This window comes from Syngnathus leptorhynchus, chromosome 2, assembly GCF_054491065.1.
Source record: "Syngnathus leptorhynchus isolate UIUO chromosome 2, UIUO_Slep, whole genome shotgun sequence".
NCBI classification, from domain to species: Eukaryota; Metazoa; Chordata; class Actinopteri; order Syngnathiformes; family Syngnathidae; genus Syngnathus; species Syngnathus leptorhynchus.
Window position 1 is genome coordinate 19,688,829 of NC_141196.1, and position 22,671 is coordinate 19,711,499.

The window sequence follows — 22,671 nt, forward strand, 5'->3', positions numbered from 1 at the left end:
ATATCGTCTACTCAATATCCAACTACTACTTCCAATATGCAACAACTAATGCAACACAGATAACAACAGTTTTGATCATGTCAGAGTCAGAACGTTTAGAGCCAAAGGTGGCCCAGAAATGAAAGCAGAGGTGGCCACCACCTGACTTGACCTAAAGGAAAACCCTAAAACAGACTTTGGTTACAGGCCTTGTACACTCTCGAGGCTATACTTTTGTGATTAAAACATTTCAGTCAAAATCAGACATTATTATGACCTCATCATAATAACCAGATTATTTTGTATAACAACCTTTAAAATTAAGTCATTGGTGGGAATCGTATTTTCATGGACTTGAACTTGTTTACGAGGATTTTCATGAATACAAATAAAATTTTCAGTCAAGACAGCAATGTAGTAATTTTTTTAGGTTTTGATGATTTTTTTTTTGGGGGGGGATTGTTTGGTGGAAAAAGGTCAAGAAGGGAACATTCCATTTTTTTTACTACAGTGTTTTGTCATGTAAATGTAACCCGATTAATGAGTTAAGAAACGTAATAAATGTAAAAACAAGACTTTTCTTATTCAGTGGACCTTTTAGAGGCATCTATCGGAGCCATTATGGACAGACCTCATGAAAACAAACACGTGCTTTTCGTTGTAACACTTTAAAACATGCATACATTTATTTATTTCTTAGGGGAGATTTAATCACATGAAACTGAAGGTCGTGCTTGTCTGGAGGTGTTGTTTCAGTTCAGCTTTTTATTATTCAGTACGTCTCGGTTTATTGAAAATCCGGATAGAGTTACAGTAACCGTGGAGACAAAACTTTCCAACTCTACTTTACACAAACACAGATGAAGCTTACAAAGGTATACGTTTGATATTTAGTTGCTTATTGGTCAAAATAACTCGATATACTGACGCAGCCTGAAAGGAACCACCAGGCAGATGGCTTCAAACAGAAGATGTAGAAAAAAGCAAATTAAAGCTTTTACTGTTTGTAATAATACAAAAATAGCAGTGAAACTCAAATTTTCAAGGGCTGATTAGGATTTTCTTGTTATTGATGACATATAGTCTTCACATGTTTATTTTTACCATTTTGCTCCAGTGGAAGACATTTGATTCTTCTGCTGCGATGCCTCCAACTTCAACTCTCTTATTCCATCTTGTTACTTTTGGTAAGCAAACACATTCAGAAGGTTCAAACTCACGCAACTGTCTGAAAGACATTTTACTCAAATTAAAATTCCCCACATTCTTCAGCCACTTCATTTATACCCTCCAACCATGATCTTGGTCTTAAATGTTGGCTTTGGGGAGAAATTGCAGCTTGTGTTTTTAATCATCCAAAAACGTCCCTTCATTAAATGAACACATGCATATTAGAAAGTTATATGACTGCTTTTAAACATGTTTCAACAAGTCTGACTTATGGTGTGTGTGTGTGTGTGTGTGTGTGTGTGTGTGTGTGTGTGTGTGTGTGTGTGCGTGCACATTCATTGGTATAGGGGGTAGCACTCAGCAAAATGACATTCCTCCTTTTGTGTCCACATTCCTCAGGCGGCTGCATTCATTGCGTGTGACTGTGGCGGCTGCAGGGGAAGCCAGGGGTTGCCGAGGAGCAGGAGGAGGATGCTGGAGTTGTGTGCTTGGGAGAGCGTGGGCCCGGTGCTCTTCTTAATAGGCCAACAAAAGGTTTGAAAATGCTCCAGTGCCATGGCAATTAGACATGAATGAGCTTTGAGCGACCTGACATGTCTTGTGCATTCCATCTGACAGAGGAATTTAAGCATCAAGCTTGGTTCAAATTGAAGTGGACTGGGGATCTTATACACATGGAAGCACCTGAATTATAATGTTATCTTCATTCTATGCAAGGTTTGATGGTCAGTCAGGTAGCCAAACCGTGAAATACATATTCACGGGGAGGCAAGAAAATGCAACCAATGCAGCTCTTCTGTGTTCCTGGTGGCTTACATCAATTTGACCTTTCACTCTGGTGTTGTGTGCTCTTTCGACATTGCCTCAATATTACCTTAAGAAAACACATGAACTCTGCATTTCAATAGGCCAGTTTACCCTTTCCCCAGCTATGCATTAGCATTCAGAATATACCACCCCCTCCAGCGCACTTCGGATAGGCAGCCAGAGTTTGCTCACCTCTTCCTAATCAGCCCCTGTTTTCCATGTAAAAAGCTGCAATACAGTTCATGAGAGAATAGCACAGTTGGAGCGCAATGCAGTTTTCATCTAAAGCTGCTGCGAGGAGGGCCCAAAGGTGGGAAAAGTTACAGTCGAGCACCCAGACAGAGAAAAGAGATCTTCAAATGTGTTTACAGTGATGATCTTGTTACGTAAGTGAATAGCTTTATTGGTGAAAGACAAACAATCAAGTCTAATGAACCTTTATCATCGCTGGGTGTTGGCAGCATCTGTCACCTGCTCACAGTAGAAATGAGGACAAATAATATGCTGAGATTGAGAAATAGAAATAACAAATGACATTATGGAGGTGTCTCTTCAAGGATTGGGAATAATAGAATACAGAATTGTGCAAACGATATGATTCTCATGCGGCTCGGACAAAATACATAAGCACATGACCGTCTGAAACCAATGTGTGATCTATTCAGAACATTTTGTTGTTTATTACATTAAAAGCAAACCACCCTTGACGCTCACATTTGCAGTATTCACTTAGTCACCATATGAAAATGAGTCACATTGACTCACATGATGGCTCAGGCCGCCTCTCTTACAAATGAGTCACCATTGGTCTCAATACTACTTTAAATCGTTTTAAAATCAGTCTTTGTAGGATCTAAGTGATTACATTGAAAGGCTGAATGCTTGTTTGTATTATGTGTGTTGACTGACTGTCCAAGGCTGGCATGTCAGATGGAATAAGTTCCACGACTCTATGACCCTTAACGAGATAAGTACTAGAAGAAAACGAGACAGCATTGTATGCAGTAGTACGTTTGCCCTTTTGCTTAGCAAAAATGTTTTTATGACTGCATACAACCATGTTTTTTCATATTACACACACTAACTCACATGAAGTGAACAGAGCTACATTCTTTACATTTGTTTCCCCACAATGTAAAAGTGTGTCAATAAAAGGTAATGGACATTCTTTCATCAAAATACACAAAGAAGAGAGAATTATTGCTCACTTACGTATATGAGATTGGCAGCTCCTTTTCTTAGTCTGTGATGGATGCCGCTGCTTTTCAACTGTTGCCCGGAACTCGTATAGTTCACTTACTTGTGACCCAAATAATGCCAAGGCATTTTCGAAAATGACAAAAGCTTGACTTGGATGTTTAACACATGACATGATATGCAGTTTAGTAAATGTGAAACTTGCACCTTTCTTAAAAGTAGACAAACTGACTTTGGCCATGTCTTCCTTTTAATGATGATGTAAAATGGTATATCATGAACATGTATTTCAAATAAATAGAATGATCAATGGGTAATTAATTACACACATTAGACATACATTTATATAAATGTTAAATAATTAATTTCAATTGAAATACATTCATTGAAATTAAATGCCATTTTTCCCAATCTGCATTTTAAAATACGGTTCAGCACAGCAATTTGCAAACCATTTGTTTGGACACATTTTGTGTGACAAATACACAATAATGATGCAACTTTCAATTGGATCCTACTGACCTATTCTGTGGCAACACACTTAGAGCCACTTTTGTCATTCAAGTCAACAAGTAATGCCATTTTGGCGGCAGCAACTTTATAATGCAAGTCTTCACACTTTTGAAAATCAGTTGGAGACAGCTGCATTCATAATTGAATAACCTCTAACCAAACTTACAATGAGCATAAATAAATAAATAAATAAATAAATAAATAAATAAACACTTTAAATGCAACATAGGATCAGAAAGTGCATATAACAGCTGCTGGAAGTGAAAATGAATTGAATTATTTTGTGACTTGACATTGACAGGATACTCCACTACAGTGTTCCTGATGACTATGACATCATTGATGTTCACTCCCTTTCCCATAATCATACTATACACATAGGGTTCTATTTTCATGCCCAGCAAAGCACAATCTAATTGTTTGCTTTTTTTCTTTTCGCAGATGAGCACAGTCAGAAGCGGGCGTGAGCGCCATTGTGGGCATGAACACAGCTGACTTGGGTTTCACGGTGACTACTCCCTTTAAACGCAGTCTTTGACATTGTGGAAGAAATAGACTCGTTGGAGTCCATACAGAAGATTGAAGCAGGCAAAGAATGTTTACAAGAACCTGCGAGCAGACCTCCACGGGTGGATGATGTAAAGTTGGCCAGGGTGATCACAGATCACCGCTAAGTGGGCACTTGAGACAAACTTTCAATCCGTGTCTGTATGTGATCTGCTTCCAGCTGGTCTAAAGTTTAGTCTACTTTAAGCCACCAAATTGTCAGGTGGGCCGAGGGTGTGTATAAAAAAAAAAAAAAAAAGCCCTCAATCTGCTGAAAAGCCCAGTATGGCCAGTATGGTCAGACAAATTTTCAAACATGCTAAACTAAGCTTGCGCCGGCATTACAATTTGTTTATATACCCAGATGCAGGTGCAGGTGTGTCGTTTATGAAAATAGAACCCATTGACATCACATTGATAGCTGAATCATACGGCAACGATGGAAAAATCGGAAAAGTGGAGCGAGTGGAGGATGAAAAAAATCTTCATTCTTGTGTACTCACCATTTTAATGTCTACGCCACAGTTAAGACTGAACAATTTCTTTGATTCTATTTAAACGGCCCATTGCATTTTTTATGGGCAAACTGAATTTGTAGACTCATGAATAACAAATTTGCTCTTTTGATTGCTCATGTCAAATTGAGATAAACCACCGAAAAAAAGAAAGATCAAAGTCAGTTCTTCAGAAAACATACACATCACATCTATACCTAAAGACACCCAGGAAAACTAAATGTATATATTTACCATCAATGTTACATAGATATTTAACTGGAAACACTCGTACAAACAATAGAAAAATAATGTAAGAAATGTTGGTTTGGTGTGATTCAGTGCTCAAGGCACTGTCTATGTATCTATGGATGCGAGTGTCACAGACAACACATGAATCTCTTAAAGGGCCAACGCGCCATGCCACATCCATGGCTTTTTCAAATGTGACCAAATTTGAATGTGGTTATAAACAATAGGAGTATTTTAAATGGTCATAATTATTTACAATGTTGTCAATGTGTCATCCAAAACAACGGGGACATGCTATCAAGAACATCTACCCATCATCGAACATCAAAGTAGATGAATGAAAATCTTTTTTTTTTTTTTTTTTGCCTCCTCCCTTGCGCTTGTGTTTGGTGGAGGTAATGTTCATACGTCGAAATATTTACACACAATTCCAGTTTAACAGCATGTGAAATACTTTTCACACGCTTTTCAGCCTTTTTTTTTTTTTTTTTTTACACAGTCCACTCCGTTGCCTATGAAATACAGTATGTTAATATTTCAAATGAACATATTTTGAAAACATGGAACCAACAAAGACAAATTTACACAGTTTGTACATATACTCTCAGGCCTCGGCTCCTTTTGAGACGAGCCGGTAAGAGCAACCAGTCTGAAATGATTTGGCTCTCTCGAGGACATAAACAACTTCTGTGGGTGACATCTTGAGGGAGGTAAGGCGGGAGGTAATTCAGTGCAGACAAGGACAGAGAGCATTAAAAGAAAAGTCCAACTACATAACTCCCATTTTCACTTGCCAGTCAATGACAATGCTCAGTAAAAAGAGAAGACTTGGACATCAGAATCAGAGTGGGGACATCAGAATTAGAGCGGGGCCGCTGCAGGACTCTCATTTGGTAATCGTGGGAGAGGCAGAGAATGAACTTCTTATTTACATACCATACTGAGTTCATCAGTTGTGCTTTAAAAAAACAATTCCAAGTTCAAGAGAATGGAGCCTTGTCTGATGATTAAATCTTATCGGAACTGTGGAACAATAAGTTCCTCTTGTTCTATTGAGTTTGCAATGCGTGCAAGTGAGCTCGCAGGGCAGACGTTCAGTGCTGAGACAGAAGAAGGAAACACAGACTGACAGGCACCATCAAGACTAGGTAGACACTCTGCAGTGCAGACCCAGGTGAAGAGACGTTTCCAACTCCAGCTGTGGCCAACCGTGGGGTCAAAAGCTGTTCCTGGAAGGTGAAGTCATCCATAGCCAGGTTATCAGCAAGGTCTGAAAATAGAGAGAGAGAGGAGATGGGTGGGGGATGAAAGAATGAAAAATATGTGAGAAGCAGGAAAGGACAGGAAGGACGGAGACATTTAGACCCCTCATTGTCACAAAGCTGAAAAACATGTGTGGTATGTCTGTCCTCCTTCTGTATGATGTCTTGCACAGCTGTAACAACAATGTTACACTGGAAGGATGACAAAACTGTAGAACCAGATGTGTGATGGTCGACACAAACTGCATCGCAAAACATGTTTCACCAAAGTGTGAAATAAAGAGGTGAGATGACACAAACCTTGGACGATTGCCTCGTACCAAGCTTCGATTAAATTGGTCTGTCTTTATCATTTGCAGAACTTTCTGAGTAAAGTGTAATGGAGCCAACAGTTGCAAATTTTCAAAGGCATACAACGTGTACGTATATCAGTATGCAAAATAAATAAAATAATTGAGAGAAAGCAAACATCACTTGTAACAAAAGTTTACTTCAGTCTGTTTCAAACTGTGTCCTTATGGTGCTTTGGAGTCTTTACGTTTTGGCCTACCATTTTTACGACAGCATTTTTAGTCATTTTGGCACATCCGCGTTAACAGCAACTACTTTGACAACATCTGTACAAGAAAAAAAAAAAAGCAAAAGAAACCCATTTGCATTTCTATTCAAATGTCATATTTTGAAGGGAAACCCGTTTTGACCCAAATAAAGAAAATGCAAATCTGAAATGTTTCGTATTTTCAAGGTATGTGTAAGAACTAGTAACTGTTTTTTGTTTTAAATAACAATCACAACTCCTTATAAGAAAAGGATCCGGCGGGCACAACTCAGCATTCAGGTAATTCTCACAAAATAACAAGTGCTACAATTTCCAGGTATTCCTACGAGAGTGGGTGTATACTGTATTTAGAGTAACTAAAAGCTATATTTAAAATATGATTGATATTTTCCCGAATCAGCCATTACTCCACAATTCTCCTTGTCCATCTGTTGTGCATGCTGCAAAGGATTTAGTCACCTGCTGCTGAGCTCTTACTCACAGCTGCCTCATCGCTTCGCATCCACAGCTGTGCTCCTACTGACACTGAGCAGAAGCCTCCTCTCCCGTACGCATGTGTGTGTGTGTGTGTGTGTGTGTGTGTGTGTGTGTGTGTGTGTGTGTGTGTGTGTGTGTGTGTGTGTGTGTGTGTGTGTGTGTGTGTGTGTGTGTGTGTGTGTGTGTGTGTGTGGGAGTGAGAAACACTGACAGCTATGCTTTGTCTGGCGAAAAGCTGTGAGGGAGACTGTAATAAGGAGGCTGAGTTATGAGAGACGGCCGTAGGATATCAGTAATAAGGCGTGCTGTACTTCGATATGCCAACAATGAGCGAGTGCCAGATGGACGTGCACACATCTGTGCTCATAAGTTCTAAATTGACTTGACCGCCTAATCTGATCTGTGTGTAACACTTCTACGAGGGAGGAAAGGGTGTCGCCTAACCACCGTGCAATGGGAGGAAGCGGTTAGAGAGTCAACAAATTCAAAATGCCCTCTTTAAACAAGAGTGTGACGTTCCTGCGGGAGTCCTTGGTGCTTAGGTCGTTTGCGGCCAAATAAATAAAAAGTTTGAAACGGCACCTCGTCTGAATTTCTTTGCAGTTACGACATTTCAACTCAAGCCAGAGCGACAATTAACTTTTTTCTCTTCTGGTGTGATTTTTCCCCGCTGACTCATGTCATGGCATTGGGCGAGCAGACATTTTGTGAGACTCTGAATGAACAATTTGTCACTGCCAACAACGGGGCACTCTAATGCCGAGCCAATTAAAATGAAGGTGCGATTCAATATGGCTTGTGGATAAGAAAGAGGCCAGGAGCAAGTGTGTTTGTTGGCATTTGGCTATTTGTGAGTGCTTCTAGGAAAAAGCAGTAAGGGAGGAAGCATTATTTTGTGTGCCTAACAGTTGTGTGCAATGTGAAAAAAAAAAAGACCCATTTTTTGTTAGTTTAACTTCATGAGCAGGAACATAGAAGGGCCCTTGTTCTGCAAGCTTTAAAAACAACTCCAGAGGGACAGACCATTACACAAACTTAAATCCCTAACAGTCGATCGGAGGGTTGGACCTAATAATATCCTGGTATAATTAATGATCAACATCTGCGTCTGTGTAAAAATTCATAGCACGAGAAAGAGAGAGAGAGAGAGCGACAGAGGGGATGACAAATTCTGTATGCATTGAAAAGAGTTTTGCGTCTTTCACCTGGTGAATCCTTCAAGGCAGAACCCGGAACAGAGGACACGCAGTGACAATTAGATGGATCGATACAATCCCGTGTGTGATTAATGTGACCAATTTGGGCCCTTGAGGCTTTCATTGGTTACTATCCAAAACCTCCATTTTGAGACGATCGCACCAAGGGCACCGCCATGCTAGTTTTATTGTGGCCATTTGAGCTCAAGTTACAAGCCAGTCAAGAGGTCAGCCATTGATTGGTAACGCTCTGGTTGTGCATGTCTGTGAATGAGGCAGGCAGGGAGGCACTTCACATGCAAGTCAACAGCCGCTGATGCATTTAAGCTCCAACTTTATGTTGTTTTTAGCCACAAGTCCCCAGGAGCAGGACAGGTCAGGGAATTGCGGTCTTTAGGGGTGATCGGATGTTTGTTTGGATCCCCGGAGTGGGTCAAAGAGTGGCGGAGTGTCTGTATATACATGCATGTATGCATGTGGATTCATGTGGTGGTCTGTCTGTGCAAAAGGAAATGGGGCTAAAGGGGGTGGGAGTCTGGACTTTTCTTGACAGTGCTTGAGGCTTTTTCTGTCAAGCTATGTATCCTAAATGGCTAAATGTAGTGAAAATCCACATTGTGCTGACAATTGAGTCAAACACAATCAAAGTTTTTATCATAGGTCGATTCTTTTTTTCAAGGAAAGACTTGATCGTGGTTTCCATCCATCCATCCATCAGGTTTGTGCGGGGGTACAGGAGCATATCCCAGCTGATATCGGGTGATCCTGAACCCGTCGCAGGGCACACAAGTTCTTCTCAAGGTTTCTCATTTTTCCCCATGTAGGGTTTTTTTTGAGTTTTTCCTTGCCCTTTTGGGAGCTCAAGATCAGGGGATGCTTTGAGAATAATTGTCAATTGTTTGTCTATGTGAAGCCCTTTGAGACTGCTTGTGATTTAGGGCTATACAAATAAACTTGACTTGACTTGACTTGACATATAGAGACGTCCAACCAGCCACACCCACATGAACTCCATCACTATGTGGGAATCGATCTCACACTGACTATCAGTCTTCCTTTAGGTCAAATATTTCCACTCGTAGCATCCATACAGCCCTATTTCCTGAAATCAGTGTCAGAAAGCAACACAGATGATGTGGTGTTATTGTGTGTTGTAACACTTATGATGATGAAAAAAGTTCTTGTCATGTCTGTACATTATCAGTCATAACATTTTGGCGACAAATATGAAGCTTCAAACCACCGCTTCCTTTCTCATCTCCGCTGGTGTGAATACTTTTAAAACAATTTGCAAGACTAGACTAGATAAGAATCACTTAAGATAGCGAGGCTAACCGCTTTTCTCACCCACAACCGGCTTATCTTTAAACTCCCTGATTCCCGCATATGCACACATGAAGATTGTGTCGCCTTGTTGGTCAGCCATTTTCACTTCATTATTGTCTGGCGACAGCAGCAGACATGCAAGTCAAAAGTATTTTCTATAGAACACAAAATGAGACATGTCAGTTTGTTGAGAAAAATATGCAGGACCCAATTAATTACAATCACTGCAGTTATCGTAATGGCAAGTTATAAATTTAACAATTTTTCAAATTTATTTTCATTTATTATATTTTATTTCTGGGTGTGTTGGTTGACAATGTCTTCATGTGAAAAGGTACTGTGCTGAAAAATATCTAGATAATCGATTAATCCACCTCAACTCGACTTAAATCGCACACACACGCACACACACACACACACACACACACACACACACACACACACACACACACACACACACACACACACACACACACACACACACACATTTGAGCTGTGTCTTGGGCACGACTTGACGGTGCTGGTGTCCTGTTCGGGTCCTTGTGGAGGTGTGTGGTGGTCCTTATCAGAAGCCCTTATTAGGTCATTGGTGACTCTGATGGGGGCTGTTTCTGTACTGTGGGAGGGGATTAAACCACATTGGAATTTTTCAAAAAGATTGTTGGATTTGAGGTGATGGTTGAGCTGGAACGAGACAGCTTTTGGTAGTATTTTTGCAAGAAATGGGAGGTTTGATATTGCTCTGTAGTTTGACAGTTTAGAGTCGAGGGTGGGTTTCTTGAGGAGGGGTTTGATCATGAAAATTTGACAGGTGTTGGGGACATGACTTGTTTTTAGGGAGGTATTGATATTTTTTGTGATGAGGGGATTGATAGAGGAGCAGTGAGTTTTGAGCAGAGGTGATGGGAGGGGGTCGGTTGGGATTTATTGATGATCTTCTCGACCTCCTGCTGTGCTATGACAGTGAAATGGGCGAGTCTGTTTGTGACTGATATTGTGGGTCAGGTCGAGTGTGGTACTGTTGAGTGGTGGAAATGGATGTTATCTATTTTTGATGTGAAAAATTGCATGAAATGTTTCCAGTTTCATTCTGTATTGCTGGGGATATGAGCGTTGATGATTTTATTTATTTTGGGAAATTGCTTTTTTTACTTATTCTGGCTGTTTTGTTAATTATTCTGGTGGAGTTACGTACTGACCGGGCTTTGTTGAGTGTTGTGGAGGATGTTGTGCGGTGTTCCTGGTTGGCCAACTGATGCACCGTCAGGCCGGATTTTATGTCGGCATGCTCCAAATATGATACGAAATCATATTTAGGTTATTAACGATTTCAAGGTAGAGCACACTAGTGGGCTTTCATGAATTTATGTAGTGCCTTGAGATTTACGTTTAAGTGAATGAAATGATCAGGATCGTTATCATGCTTCTTCTGAGCTTACTGAAGAGCTGAGGATGTGAATCAATGGTGTTGTAAAACAGGCAAAACAACAGGCCCTCCAGGACCGGAGCTGGACACGCCTCAATTAGTTTACCGTTTGACAATTACTAAAACCGAGTTTTTACGGTATGAGGTGTTCTGATGTCTGCTGTAGGGATGGGACTCTTCACCGTCAAAGCGATACGATACACATCTCGATACACTGCCAACGATTCGATGCATTCACGATTCATGGAATTGCCAATGATAAGATGCGATACGATTCTCCCATCTCCTGCGATACGGTGGGCTACAGTACGATTTAATTTTAAAACAATGCAGTCCAGTGTGATAAGACACGATGAAACTGCATCTTACAGGTCAAATCGATTTTCCGATGCATATCGGTGAATCTTCCCAACCCTAGTCTGCTGGTATGTCATGTGACCAACGCTGTGTGCAACATTCTAGATTTTATTTTAGAAAATATTGCTGAAATTGCCAATTTTAGGATTGCAGTTATTTATCTTCACATGATTCACGGTGATGATATCATATATATTACAAATCTTTTTTTTTTTATGCAGCTTAATTATTTTCACTGAAGGTGAACATTGCCAGATGACATGATTGTTATAACCCTTCGAGTGAATGTGTACCTTCATGGTCCAGTACAGTTTATTCAGTACATGTGCGCTATGCACAAAGGCTTTTTTTGGTTAGATAAGTATGTGGAATGTTAAGTCTCCAAACACAGGTGCTTCTTATGAAATTGGAGAGATGGTTTAGATTGCTGTTACATTGGCAGACGCTGTGTGCACATAACACGCCAAAGCGGGTCAAATTTGAGCTCGGTTCTCAACAAGAATTATCATCTTAGAAGATATTAAAGAGTCTGAGGTAAAGCAAATATTTGATCATTTACCTCATATCAACACAGCAAAGTCAGCAAATTTGGAGTCTCTCTTGTCTGACTCTCCCGCTCTCTGTATGTAGGATACTTGACCAGTGTACGTAATTGCAAACTCAACGAGAGCACAATACTCCCACAGAAAGACGACAAAAGCTCTATAAAGGAATGTTTTTGTATCATCTGATAGTGGTTGTGTTTATGTGTATGGCTAAAGCGGTGGACTGCGATTAGGGGCTTGTTGTGCAAGACTCTCGTCAAATTATATTGCTTCTCTTGACCAGAGTAATTTGTCCCATGACATTTTGGACTTAGAGCTGAGAAGCAACTGAGGGAGCCGTGCAGGATGCTTGTGTCCGTGGAATGTGACCGTCTGCCTCCACACCCACAGGCTGACCACAGGGGTGATCGGAGGGACTGGGAATGTCAGGCCAATAGAAACGGGACAAACCACGGAGGCAGTGCCTTGGGGCCTATGGGACAACACTACTCTCTGAGTGGCTCTGGCCTTGCGACCTCCAAAACACTCTGCGTTATGTGACAGAATAAGAAGAATAAGAGAAGTACTGTAAATGCTGATGACATAACCAATGGAGCTTAGTAATGTACCAGAGGAAATTCTTGTTTGGGGGTGAGAAGTTGAGTCATTTCCCCTCGCTGCATTTTGAAATATCTTATTTAATTTTTGGAGCTCTGAATTTTTTTCTTTGTATCAGGGTGAGATGATGGGGCATCAGTTACCATGTCCACCTCACAGTTCAGACGTGCAGGGTTCGATTCGGGCTCTGGCCCCTCCCTGTGTGGAGTTTGCGTGTTCTCTCTGTGCCAGCGTGGGTTTCCTCCCACTTCCCAAAACAAAAATCATGCATGGTAGGCCGATTGAGCGCTCCAAATTGCCTGTAGATGTGAATTTGAGCATGACTGGTCGTTTGTTTATGTGTGCCCTGCGATTGGCTGGCAACCAGTTCAAGGTGTACCCCGCCTACCGCCCAAAGACTGTTGGTATAGGCTCCAGCACGCCCATGACCCTTGTGAGTATAAGCTGTTCAGAAAAGTGATGGATTGTAGGATGGATGGGTATCAGGATTAATGCAAGTATAGCAATTTCAAAGTGAAGGGGTGGAAGAGAAATAAAAACTAGAAACAGCGGCCTTCATATCAAACAAAATTTCTGCGTCAAGCGGTAAGGAGGGAAAGTGTGTGAGTGAGTGAGGTAAAAACTATAACAACTCAAGCATACAAAGACTCGATTCTATGCTGAAGGCATGGGAAGGGGCTCATTCAGGGTGGGGAGCTCCTGCACTCACAGAAAAGGCCAGTAACCTTACACAACTCACAGTTTGGAAGTGTCAGATATGTCCGAGGCTGACTGGAACACATGTTTTTTTTTTTCCCTAAAGCCTGAGACGACCCGTTTTTTAATCAGGTTGCGTGAGTTACGGACAAAAAGAAACAAAGGTGCAGTCATGAGGATGAGTCTGTCAGCTTTTGCCTGAAGGAACTGCTGGCCAAAGATCCTCTGAAGAACATATTCTGCTATCTTTATCATCCAATAATGAGGAAGGCTATCATCCCACAGAGATATTTACATATTTCCACTGACAGCCGTCCAGAGAAAGAACCGGAGCTGGCATTTTGGGACATATGCTTTATGCCTGCCAACAAACACGCTGGGCTCTCTTTGCATTCATGCCTGGTGAAAGGCAGACTAGAATTACCACGATGAGGGACAATTTGGCAGTACACACTGAGCTCAGTTTGAGTCATTTCACTGACTACATATTTGGAGCCGGTTCCAGTGGTCAGCCTGTGGTTTCATGCAGCAGCTCACAGTCTATCGACAGCAAGATTCCAGAAATGCTCACTGCATTGTTGAATTACATTCAGGAATGAGCTGCATAATCAAAAGCGAAGGCCGCTTGGAAGGAGACACGACTACATACGTAGAATTTGGGAGCCGCGTGTGAGAGTTGAGGGTTAACATGTGACATGTAAATCACTCCAGCCTTCAAAAGGTTCCTTCGGAGATTCCCACAAAATGGCTGCAGTGTGTAAATGTGGCAGCAAGCGAGGGAGCAGTGAGGCTCGAGAATGGACCCACTGTGTGCAGAGTGTTTGTGGACTGTGGCTGAGCTGATGGACACAACCCAGGAACGGGCCTGGAATCAATTTAGTGCGTCCAAAAGTGCCTGTGAATGTAAATAAAGCTCTTGAGCAAACAAACGCTTTTCCAAAAGGCGCACACACAAACAGAAAAATGCATAAAGCCTCGAAAATGAATCAAGTGCTGGTGGGCTGGGCCCCCTTCATAAAAATGATGAGAATCCAGTCAGATTTCTGCTTGTTTCTACAGAAATTAAAAACCAGGGCTACTCTTCCGGTCTTTGAATAATCTTAAAGGATTTTTATCCCTGGAATGAGTTGACAAGGCAGCATAGCAGAAGACCAGTAGTAAGAGTCCAGAGGGTGACTTCCTCCCTCTGTTGTCCTCACTTGTATTCCATCTCATTTTTAAAGCACTACACACATATTGTAGCTGAGTACACACTCCATTCACTAAGAACAAGAGAGCCACATTGCAACAAGCCGAGGCTATTTACACGGACGGTAGCAAACGGCATCCTATGTAAAACAACAAGACTCTATGCAAGTCTCTTTAGATTTGACTTTGACATATTGTTTCAAATAGTGTAATCTGGCTGTCATTTCAAAGAGGCGGCTCTTCGCACAGCCTACTGCAGCTGTTGAGTTATGTGTGGATGGTGCGTTGACAGTATTTTGTGAATCAGGCCCACTATTGTGTCACAATGGAGCATAAATCACTTCACAATAGGCAGTTCACAAAATATTTACTTTGTTTTCTAATTTCATGCTTGATGGATGAGTTGATATTCCAGGGATCCCATTTTTTATATACAAACAATTGAAAAGGTTCTTTTCACACAAAATGTGACCTTGAAGAAATTGCTTGTAACTTCAAACATTTTCAGCAATGACAGTTTTTTTTTGTTGAAACGTCCTACACAACCCGTGGAACATGCAAACAGGGAGGGCCCGAGGTTAAATCGAACTCGTAACCTCTAAACTGTGAGGCAGACTACAGTCTTTCCTTTCCTCCCACATCCCAAAAACACGCTTGGTAGAGCGATCGAACACCAGATTGCGCATAGGTGTGCGTGCGAATGGTTCATCTCTGTGTGCCCCGCCTACTGCCTGATGTGAATGTGATTGCAAGTGCAAATGGTTGTTTTTTTCTATGTGCCTGGCAGCCAGTTCTGCTGGATGGATATATTTCCTATATATAATATAATGTCCATAATGTCTCATGTTAACTCCTGGTACGTGGTCTACGTCCAGTCACCATATGTGGAAAACCTTGTACTTGGAAGCAGGTTCATGTACCTCACATAATCTGCATAGTGAACTTGAAATTCCAATACACATCAAATATAGTGGATACAGTCGGAGCCACCAGCGTTACCATCAGTGTCTGGATTATGGCTGCGTTAAAGAACATGTGGTAAACACTTCTGTGACAGAGCGGCGCCGTGTGACTCACCTATCAGGTGCTGAAAGTCAAAGGTCACAGCTGTAGCTAATTTATATGCCACGTTCTCGCACTGGCAGCATGTGCGGGTGTTAATTTGACCCACATCCAGAGGACACAGTGTTTAGGTTTCCCAGTGTATCAATCTACAGTTATTAAAGGTGTTTTACATCTCGTTCTATTCTTCCCTACATTCATTCGCCACCTTTATCTATCTTTTACACAAAGACAGGAACTGATTTAGATTTATATTTGCACATCACATTTTGCTAACCTGCAGTTTTAATAAAATTCTACAGAGTTTCTAGAATACTCTGTCAAACTCAAGGCCCGGGGGCCAGATATGGCCCGCCACATCATTTTATGTGGCCCGCGAAAACAAATTGTGCATCCATTTTGTGTCATTTCTAAAATTGCAAATTGTCTTCACTTTTAATAATATATATATTTTTTAAATATTTGACCAGTTTTTACTCGTCTGATTTGAAAATGAGTTGTCAGTTTGTTTTGTAGCTTTTACTGTATATAATATGAGGTGCTCATACATTTATTTGGGTTGACAGTCATAATGGCCCTCCGAAAGAAGCTATGACTACAATGCGGCCTGCGAAAAAAAAAAGAGCTTGACACCCCTGTTCTAGAAAAACAGCTTTCCTTTGGGGTACTTGAAGCGACCAAGCGTCTTAGTGCATGGTACTTACAAGAGATCTTTTCACACGGCTCCTGCCAAGAACGTTGAGTTACAACACATATCCTGCCAGGCAGAAAAAAAACCTAACAACAAATACAGAAAAAAAGCTTGCGCTCTGGTTTTCTTGGCTTTTAGACAATCCGTTTTCTGAAGTACATCTAAATATATATTTTATATAATATTAATTCATAGTTCCAAATACCCTTTCTGAAACATTTTTACACAGGTTTCTGCAGTCAACGAAAGGTTAAACCATATCAAGGAGGACAAGGGCCACACTGAAAAATAAAACTGAAACAAAGAATGAAAGCACACAAGTCCAAATGTTATTATGATAGACTATTTTGTGTACGATATTTATAGTGACTAATGAAGAAATGCTCAAGAAGATCCATTTAATGATTTTCTATATCACTCGTCTTCTGAAGTGACATGAAATTGGACCCTATCACAGCTGACTTCAGCCGAGAAACTCAAGTCAGTCGCAGCGGCAACACACAACTTCACACAGAGATGTTCCAACAGAGACTTAACTCCTGACTGTGAGGCGGACATACTAGCCTATATGTCACCGTGCTACCTCTCATGAGGAACAAAACAAAGCGTACGGCCTCAAACGATTTAACAGTTCTGCAGCCCAAATCACAACAGGTAATGACTAATGTGCTTGGCTGTTAGTGACGGGACGGGGGGCAGGGTGGGGACTGGGGGTTGTCCCTGTCCTGGAATAGCTCTCCTGGCCTGGAATGTTCTGGGGAATGTTGGGCAAGAGGATTGATTGGTCAGGAGGGGAACAGAGTGTGTGCGTGTGTGCATGTGTGTAGTAAAGGTAATCAGTCAGTTTTGGAATCTATGTTGAGAGCCAGTGAGGACAGATCAATCATTACACACATTTGGGAACATCCCCTGTGTGTTTGGAGGTTGACAACCAAGCTGTGTGGGCATCTCTGCCCCGCGTCGGACCTTTCAGCACCTTATTGTTATGGCTTCTGTCACCTTACCGTTTGCGTGTCTGTCTGTATGTGTTGTATCGTCATTGCACCTCTGCCTTTGTGAAAGCAGATCTGTCTCATCCATATAGGAGCCCCACAGCTCAGACACCCAGCCCATTAGACCTTATGCTCTGTAGGTTGACCTTTGAACCCCAATCCCCCAGTCTCGTATTTGACCAAAACAGGGTGAGAGGCCATGGAAGGTCAATGTGTTGCTGGGTCATTACATGCTATCAGCAGCTATCTGTTTGTCTGCCAATGAGCAACGACTTTCCAAGGTCTGCAAACATTTCTGGCTTACATGTATAAGGGTCTAAACAGCCTGAGGACAGTCACAAAATTAAAGTCAATTCTAAATCTGGTTACAATGTTTAAAATCTATCTCTGGTATTCTTGAGGTTACAAAAACTGCACACATAACCACTTTTCCACCGACAATCCCAAGTCTCCTTTAAAACAGATGTCTGTTGTCGAACTAAGAATGACCTGTGAGACAGCATGGTGCCACAGTGCATCAAGACTCACGGAAAATATAAAGTAGAAAGAGTAGTAGCAGTAGTAATAGAAATAGAAGGAGCTAAAATAACTGTTAACTTATGTCCAGTTTGCAAACCCTTCTTGTCTCGACTCAACCAGTTGTCTCTCCTTGGGTTTGGCAAAAGCGCAAACGTCAGATGACTTTATTTGGCTATCGTTCCAATTCACAGTCGGTGTTGTCCTCACACATAAATATTGCATATTGGTTTAACAATAAAAATGTTGATAGCCGGCTGACCTGGAAAATAACACATCACGGGATAATCAAATTCACTCCGATAATCATTATGTACCCTATCTGCTGATTTACCAATTAGATGGAAGACAAAGGAAGGGAATTTAATTTGAATTGGCACTTTGTTTATAGAGCTTTAATGTCCCACAGTGTCAACCTTCTGCAGCTGGTAAAGAGATAAGAGACAGTTTGATGTCTATGAAAATGAGACAGTTAAGTCCAGAAGTGAGGGCAAGAGGCTCTCACGGTCAAGTCCGCTGGAAGTGATGGCCCTGCAGGATTCCTGTGTTAACCTCTGCGTCTTACTTTCGCTCCCTGCCTAGAAAACTCAAATCTCTGCCACAACATCCCAAACAGGAGGACTACTCCCTTGGCCTTGTTTGCTCAGCTGCACCGGCTTTGTGTTGGCCTATCGAGCTCCCTTGTTCCTGCTCCCCGGCAGTTTTCTCCCTCTTTTTCTGTTTAGTTTCTTTTCTCCGAGCAGTTTGTAGTCTCAGTAGTTCTTTGTTTGGCCAAAGGGGAGCCTGTCTGACCATTTTAACTGACAGCAATGAGGTCAAGAGGTTGAGTTGAGGTGGCTACCTGAGGAAGTCTCACGTCTACCACCTCATAGTGTCACGTTGGTGTCAAGATGTACAGTAGTCATGTAAACATCTCTGGACTGTGCTCACTTTGACTCACTGCAGTGGGAACCCTGTGGTGCGGTTACTAATCTTACGGCAAATAGCTTGAGTTTTGTTAACAAATAACTACCTCCGGAGCTCCCACTTCAAGGTATTGATGGAGAAAGGGAGCAATATTGTAAAGTTTCTGTAAAGTATCTGGTGTTCCTCTTTTTGGGATGGATGGATGGATGGATGGATGGATGGATGGATGGATGGATGGATGGATGGATGGATGGATGGATGGATGGATGGATGGATGGATGGACAGATGGATGGATGGACAGATGGATAGATAGATAGATAGATACTTTCTTTATTCCTGGGGGGAAATTCAGTTGCCACCAGAACTGCAGAACCACACCAATTGGCAAAGCACCAGACCAGGCTCCTGTACGCCTTCTCTCGTCCAACTCTAATACATCAAACAATTGCAGTGTTGTCCACAAAAGCCTTTGCACATGGCGGAACTCAAAGTTGTACTGGAAATCAGAGGTGTACAGGGTGAAAAGAAAGGGAGAGAGAACCGTTCCCTGCAAACCGCCCACGCTGCTCCTCACCGTGCCTGGCCTACAGCCTCCCATGCGCACGTACTGGGGTCTTCCCGTCAGGTTGTCCATGATCCACTCCCTCAGGTGTGAGCTCACGCCCATCAGCAACACTTTGTCTCTCAGGAGCATAGGCTGAAAGGTGTTAAAGGGGCTGGAGAAATCCAGGAAAGTAATCCTCACAGCCCCTTTTCTCTTGTCCAGGTGAGAGAGTGAGCGATACAGCTTCCTCCACCCCACCTTCTCCTGATACGCAAATTGTAGATGGTCGAGAGCAGGCCTGAGGTGGTGAAGCAGCAATTGCTCCAAATTCTTCATCACGTGTGAAGTCAGCACGACTGGTCTGAAATCATTTAGCGCCACAGGTCGCGGTTTCTTTGGGACAGGGGCGATGCACGAGGTCTTCCACAGCTGAGGCACCACCCATTTTTCCATACTGGGGTTAAAGATACGCTATAATAGGTCACCCAGCTCCAGAGCGCAGACGAGGAGAGATCTTGTCTGGACCCGCAGCCTTTCTGGGGCGGAGTCTCCTCAGCTGTCCATTCACTTGAGCTGTGGTCACCATGGGTGGTAGGGTATCATCCACCGGCCTGCAGCTGAGTGATGGAGCATGGGCAGATCGGGGAGCAGGTGGGAGCAAGGGCGCAAGCAAGCGGGTGTTGTCAAACCTGGTAAAAAAGTCATTCAACTGGTGAGTCCTCTCCACACCGCCACAAACGGTGACACCTTGCTTTGGGCTGTAGCCGGTGATCAACCTCATCCAGTCCCACACCTCCTTCATGCTGTTCCGCTGCAGCTTCTGCTCAAGCTTCTTCCTATAAAGTAATCTCGCCACCTTGAGCTGCACCCTGAGCTCCCTCTGCACTTGCTTGAGCTGCACCCTGAGCTCCCTCTGCACTTGCTTGAGCTCCTGCTCATCATCATCTTTGAAGGCCCGCTTCTGGCGATTCAGGAGGCCCTTGATCCCATTCGTAATCCAAGGATTGGTGTTGGCATAGCAGTGCACTGTCCTTACAAGAACCAGAACACCGATGCAGAATTTAATGTACTCAGTGGTATGGTCAACTGCCTCCTCAACATCCTCAATGCGTGGCCCCAGCAACACATCCTGGTCGGTGGTCCCAAAACAATCCCTCAGAGCCTGCTCAGCCTCAGGCGACCACATCCTTAACAGGCGAGTGGTCTTTGTAAGTCTGTCAGTTTTGTCTTGTAAAGCGGCCCAAGCAGAACCAAGTTGTGGCAGAGGGGTGGTATTGTACGTATCTTCAACGTTCACATACAGCAGGTCAATAGGCTTATTTCCCCTGGTGTAACAATCCACATACTGGGTGAAGGCCAAAGTCACGTGATTAAAGTTCCTGGAGATCAACAGCAGCGCCTCAGAGTACTCCGTCTGCAGGTCAGTATAGTCTTTGCTAAAGAACATTTGTCCAAAACAATCCCCCTGGTTTATTTTATTGCACAGTGCAATGTTGGTAACAGATGTGACGTTGAGTCGTTGACTGGGCCACTCTTTGCGCCCACCACTTGCTATTGAGTGATACGCCAGGTTGCTAGAATACGGTTGTTAATCCGTCTTTTCTTATTATTTTTCTTTAATTGCGATATAAGTCGTCATGGGTGATTTAATAGTTGGGTCCCTCCATATTGCCTCGGTTTGGATGCACTTAGGACTACTGTGCAAACAATGAATTAGAACATATGCAAACACGCAACAACACTGAGAAGGAAGGTTTCCTTGGTGATGGGTTTCTACTGGGTGGGGATTTAGTACTACTACAGGCAACAAGAAAGCCGAACGTTGTAACCATAATTAACTACAGCATGTGTATTTATTTTTTGGGGGTGTTTTATGCCTTGACATATGACATGGCGGTGAAGAATCACCTGGACCAGTGAGCAACCAGAGGTTATTTACATCCTCAATCTGATATTAGCCCTGCATACTTGAAACCCGGCTGACCAGGTAGAAACAGTACCTCATTGTACCTGATGTTACCTGCTTTTGTACAGCTAAGGTAAGTCGAGCAGGAACCATACAATGGACAAAAGGGTCATAAATGAATGCATGCATCTAACCTGCAAAGACGCGTAACCGTTTGCGTCGCGGCGGTGGTCCCAGGCCAGACACGCCGGTGCATTCGTCCTCATCATCACAGTCGCCGCTTTGAAATCCCTCTTCGCCTTCGTCGTTCCATCCGTCAATGCCACCTGTGCGCGTCCGAGCCCTCCAGCGCTTTTCAGATACCGTTACATGCCGCAGCAGCTGTGCAAGAAACAGGAAGCGATCAAGCCTATCAGTACGTTAACATTCAAAACAGTCAAATGCATCAAGGTCATTCAAGAAGTGAGCAACACTATGATTGTATTCTGTATTATATGAATCACCCAACGCAACACAAACTCTAACTTAATGACATTTAGCAAAATAATACTAATTCCATGCAAACAGCAGCTCCATATAATTGATTATTTTACAAAATGAAAGAGTGGAGCTCACAGATTTTGTTAATCCTGGCAAACAACTTGGGATAAATGGAAATTACTCAACAGAAAAAAAAAGGTCCTATGATTCATGGCCAAAGTCAATTGGGATAGGCTCCAGCTCAACAGAGACTCTAATGAGGTCAAGTAGTATAGAAAATGGATGAAAGGAAGATGGACACAGTATTGGCAAATCAAGAGTTGAACTGACCTCTTCGTACTACTCGAATCTCAAGTTTTCATTCAACAAGACATTTGCGGGAACCGTGTGCCTTTCTATACCAGCATGACTGTGCCATGGTCCATAAAAATATGGTTGGATAAATATTCCAGTGCATATTGTGAACACCGTGTAAGAAATGGGGAGTAAAGGAAAATTAACTTGTGTTGTATAAACAGTATTCTTTTGTTAAATAAATTGTGGCCACGATCTCTCGATTAATTTGTCACATCTGTTCATATGTTACAGCGGATTCTTAGCACAAGTTGGCCTCTTGGCTGAAAAGCAGCCTCACTCTGATACTTGCCAAGAAATATACAGAAGTTCTTAACGGAAGTGTTTTACTGAGCACTATGGTAATCCAATCTCAGAAACAAAAGCAGAATTGTACAAATATTTTGCAGTGTGTAATTCCGTTATTAAAATCGTGAAACATTACAACTTGAAAGAGGAAACATTCTGATGCATGAAGGGTGAAAGTTCATTCTTGTACCTACTGGTGAAAAACGCGAGTGAGCGCAGAGACGACCTCGCCTGTCACTCTCTGACCATCCTTCAGCCTCCTAAACATTACACATGATTGAGAGCCCTGCCAAGCTAACAGATGTGCTAAATTCCAACTGCCTGCTTTGCGAGTCCTCTTTTCA

At 42.4% G+C, this 22,671-nt stretch overlaps 1 protein-coding gene across 1 annotated transcript in view; it reads right to left on the reverse strand.

Moving 5' to 3' along the window:
* Positions 1–3,402: 3,402 nt before the first annotated feature.
* The window catches only part of gpc3 (glypican 3), an 87,453-nt gene continuing 68,184 nt past the window's right edge, over positions 3,403–22,671 (reverse strand). Inside the window, exons 7-8 of the mRNA XM_085904562.1 lie at positions 21,400–21,586; positions 3,403–6,228 (exon numbers count right to left, since the gene is read on the reverse strand). Coding sequence (XP_085760688.1) covers positions 6,053–6,228; positions 21,400–21,586 — 363 coding nt within the window. The 3' untranslated portion in view covers positions 3,403–6,052. The remainder of the gene's footprint in view (positions 6,229–21,399; positions 21,587–22,671) is intronic.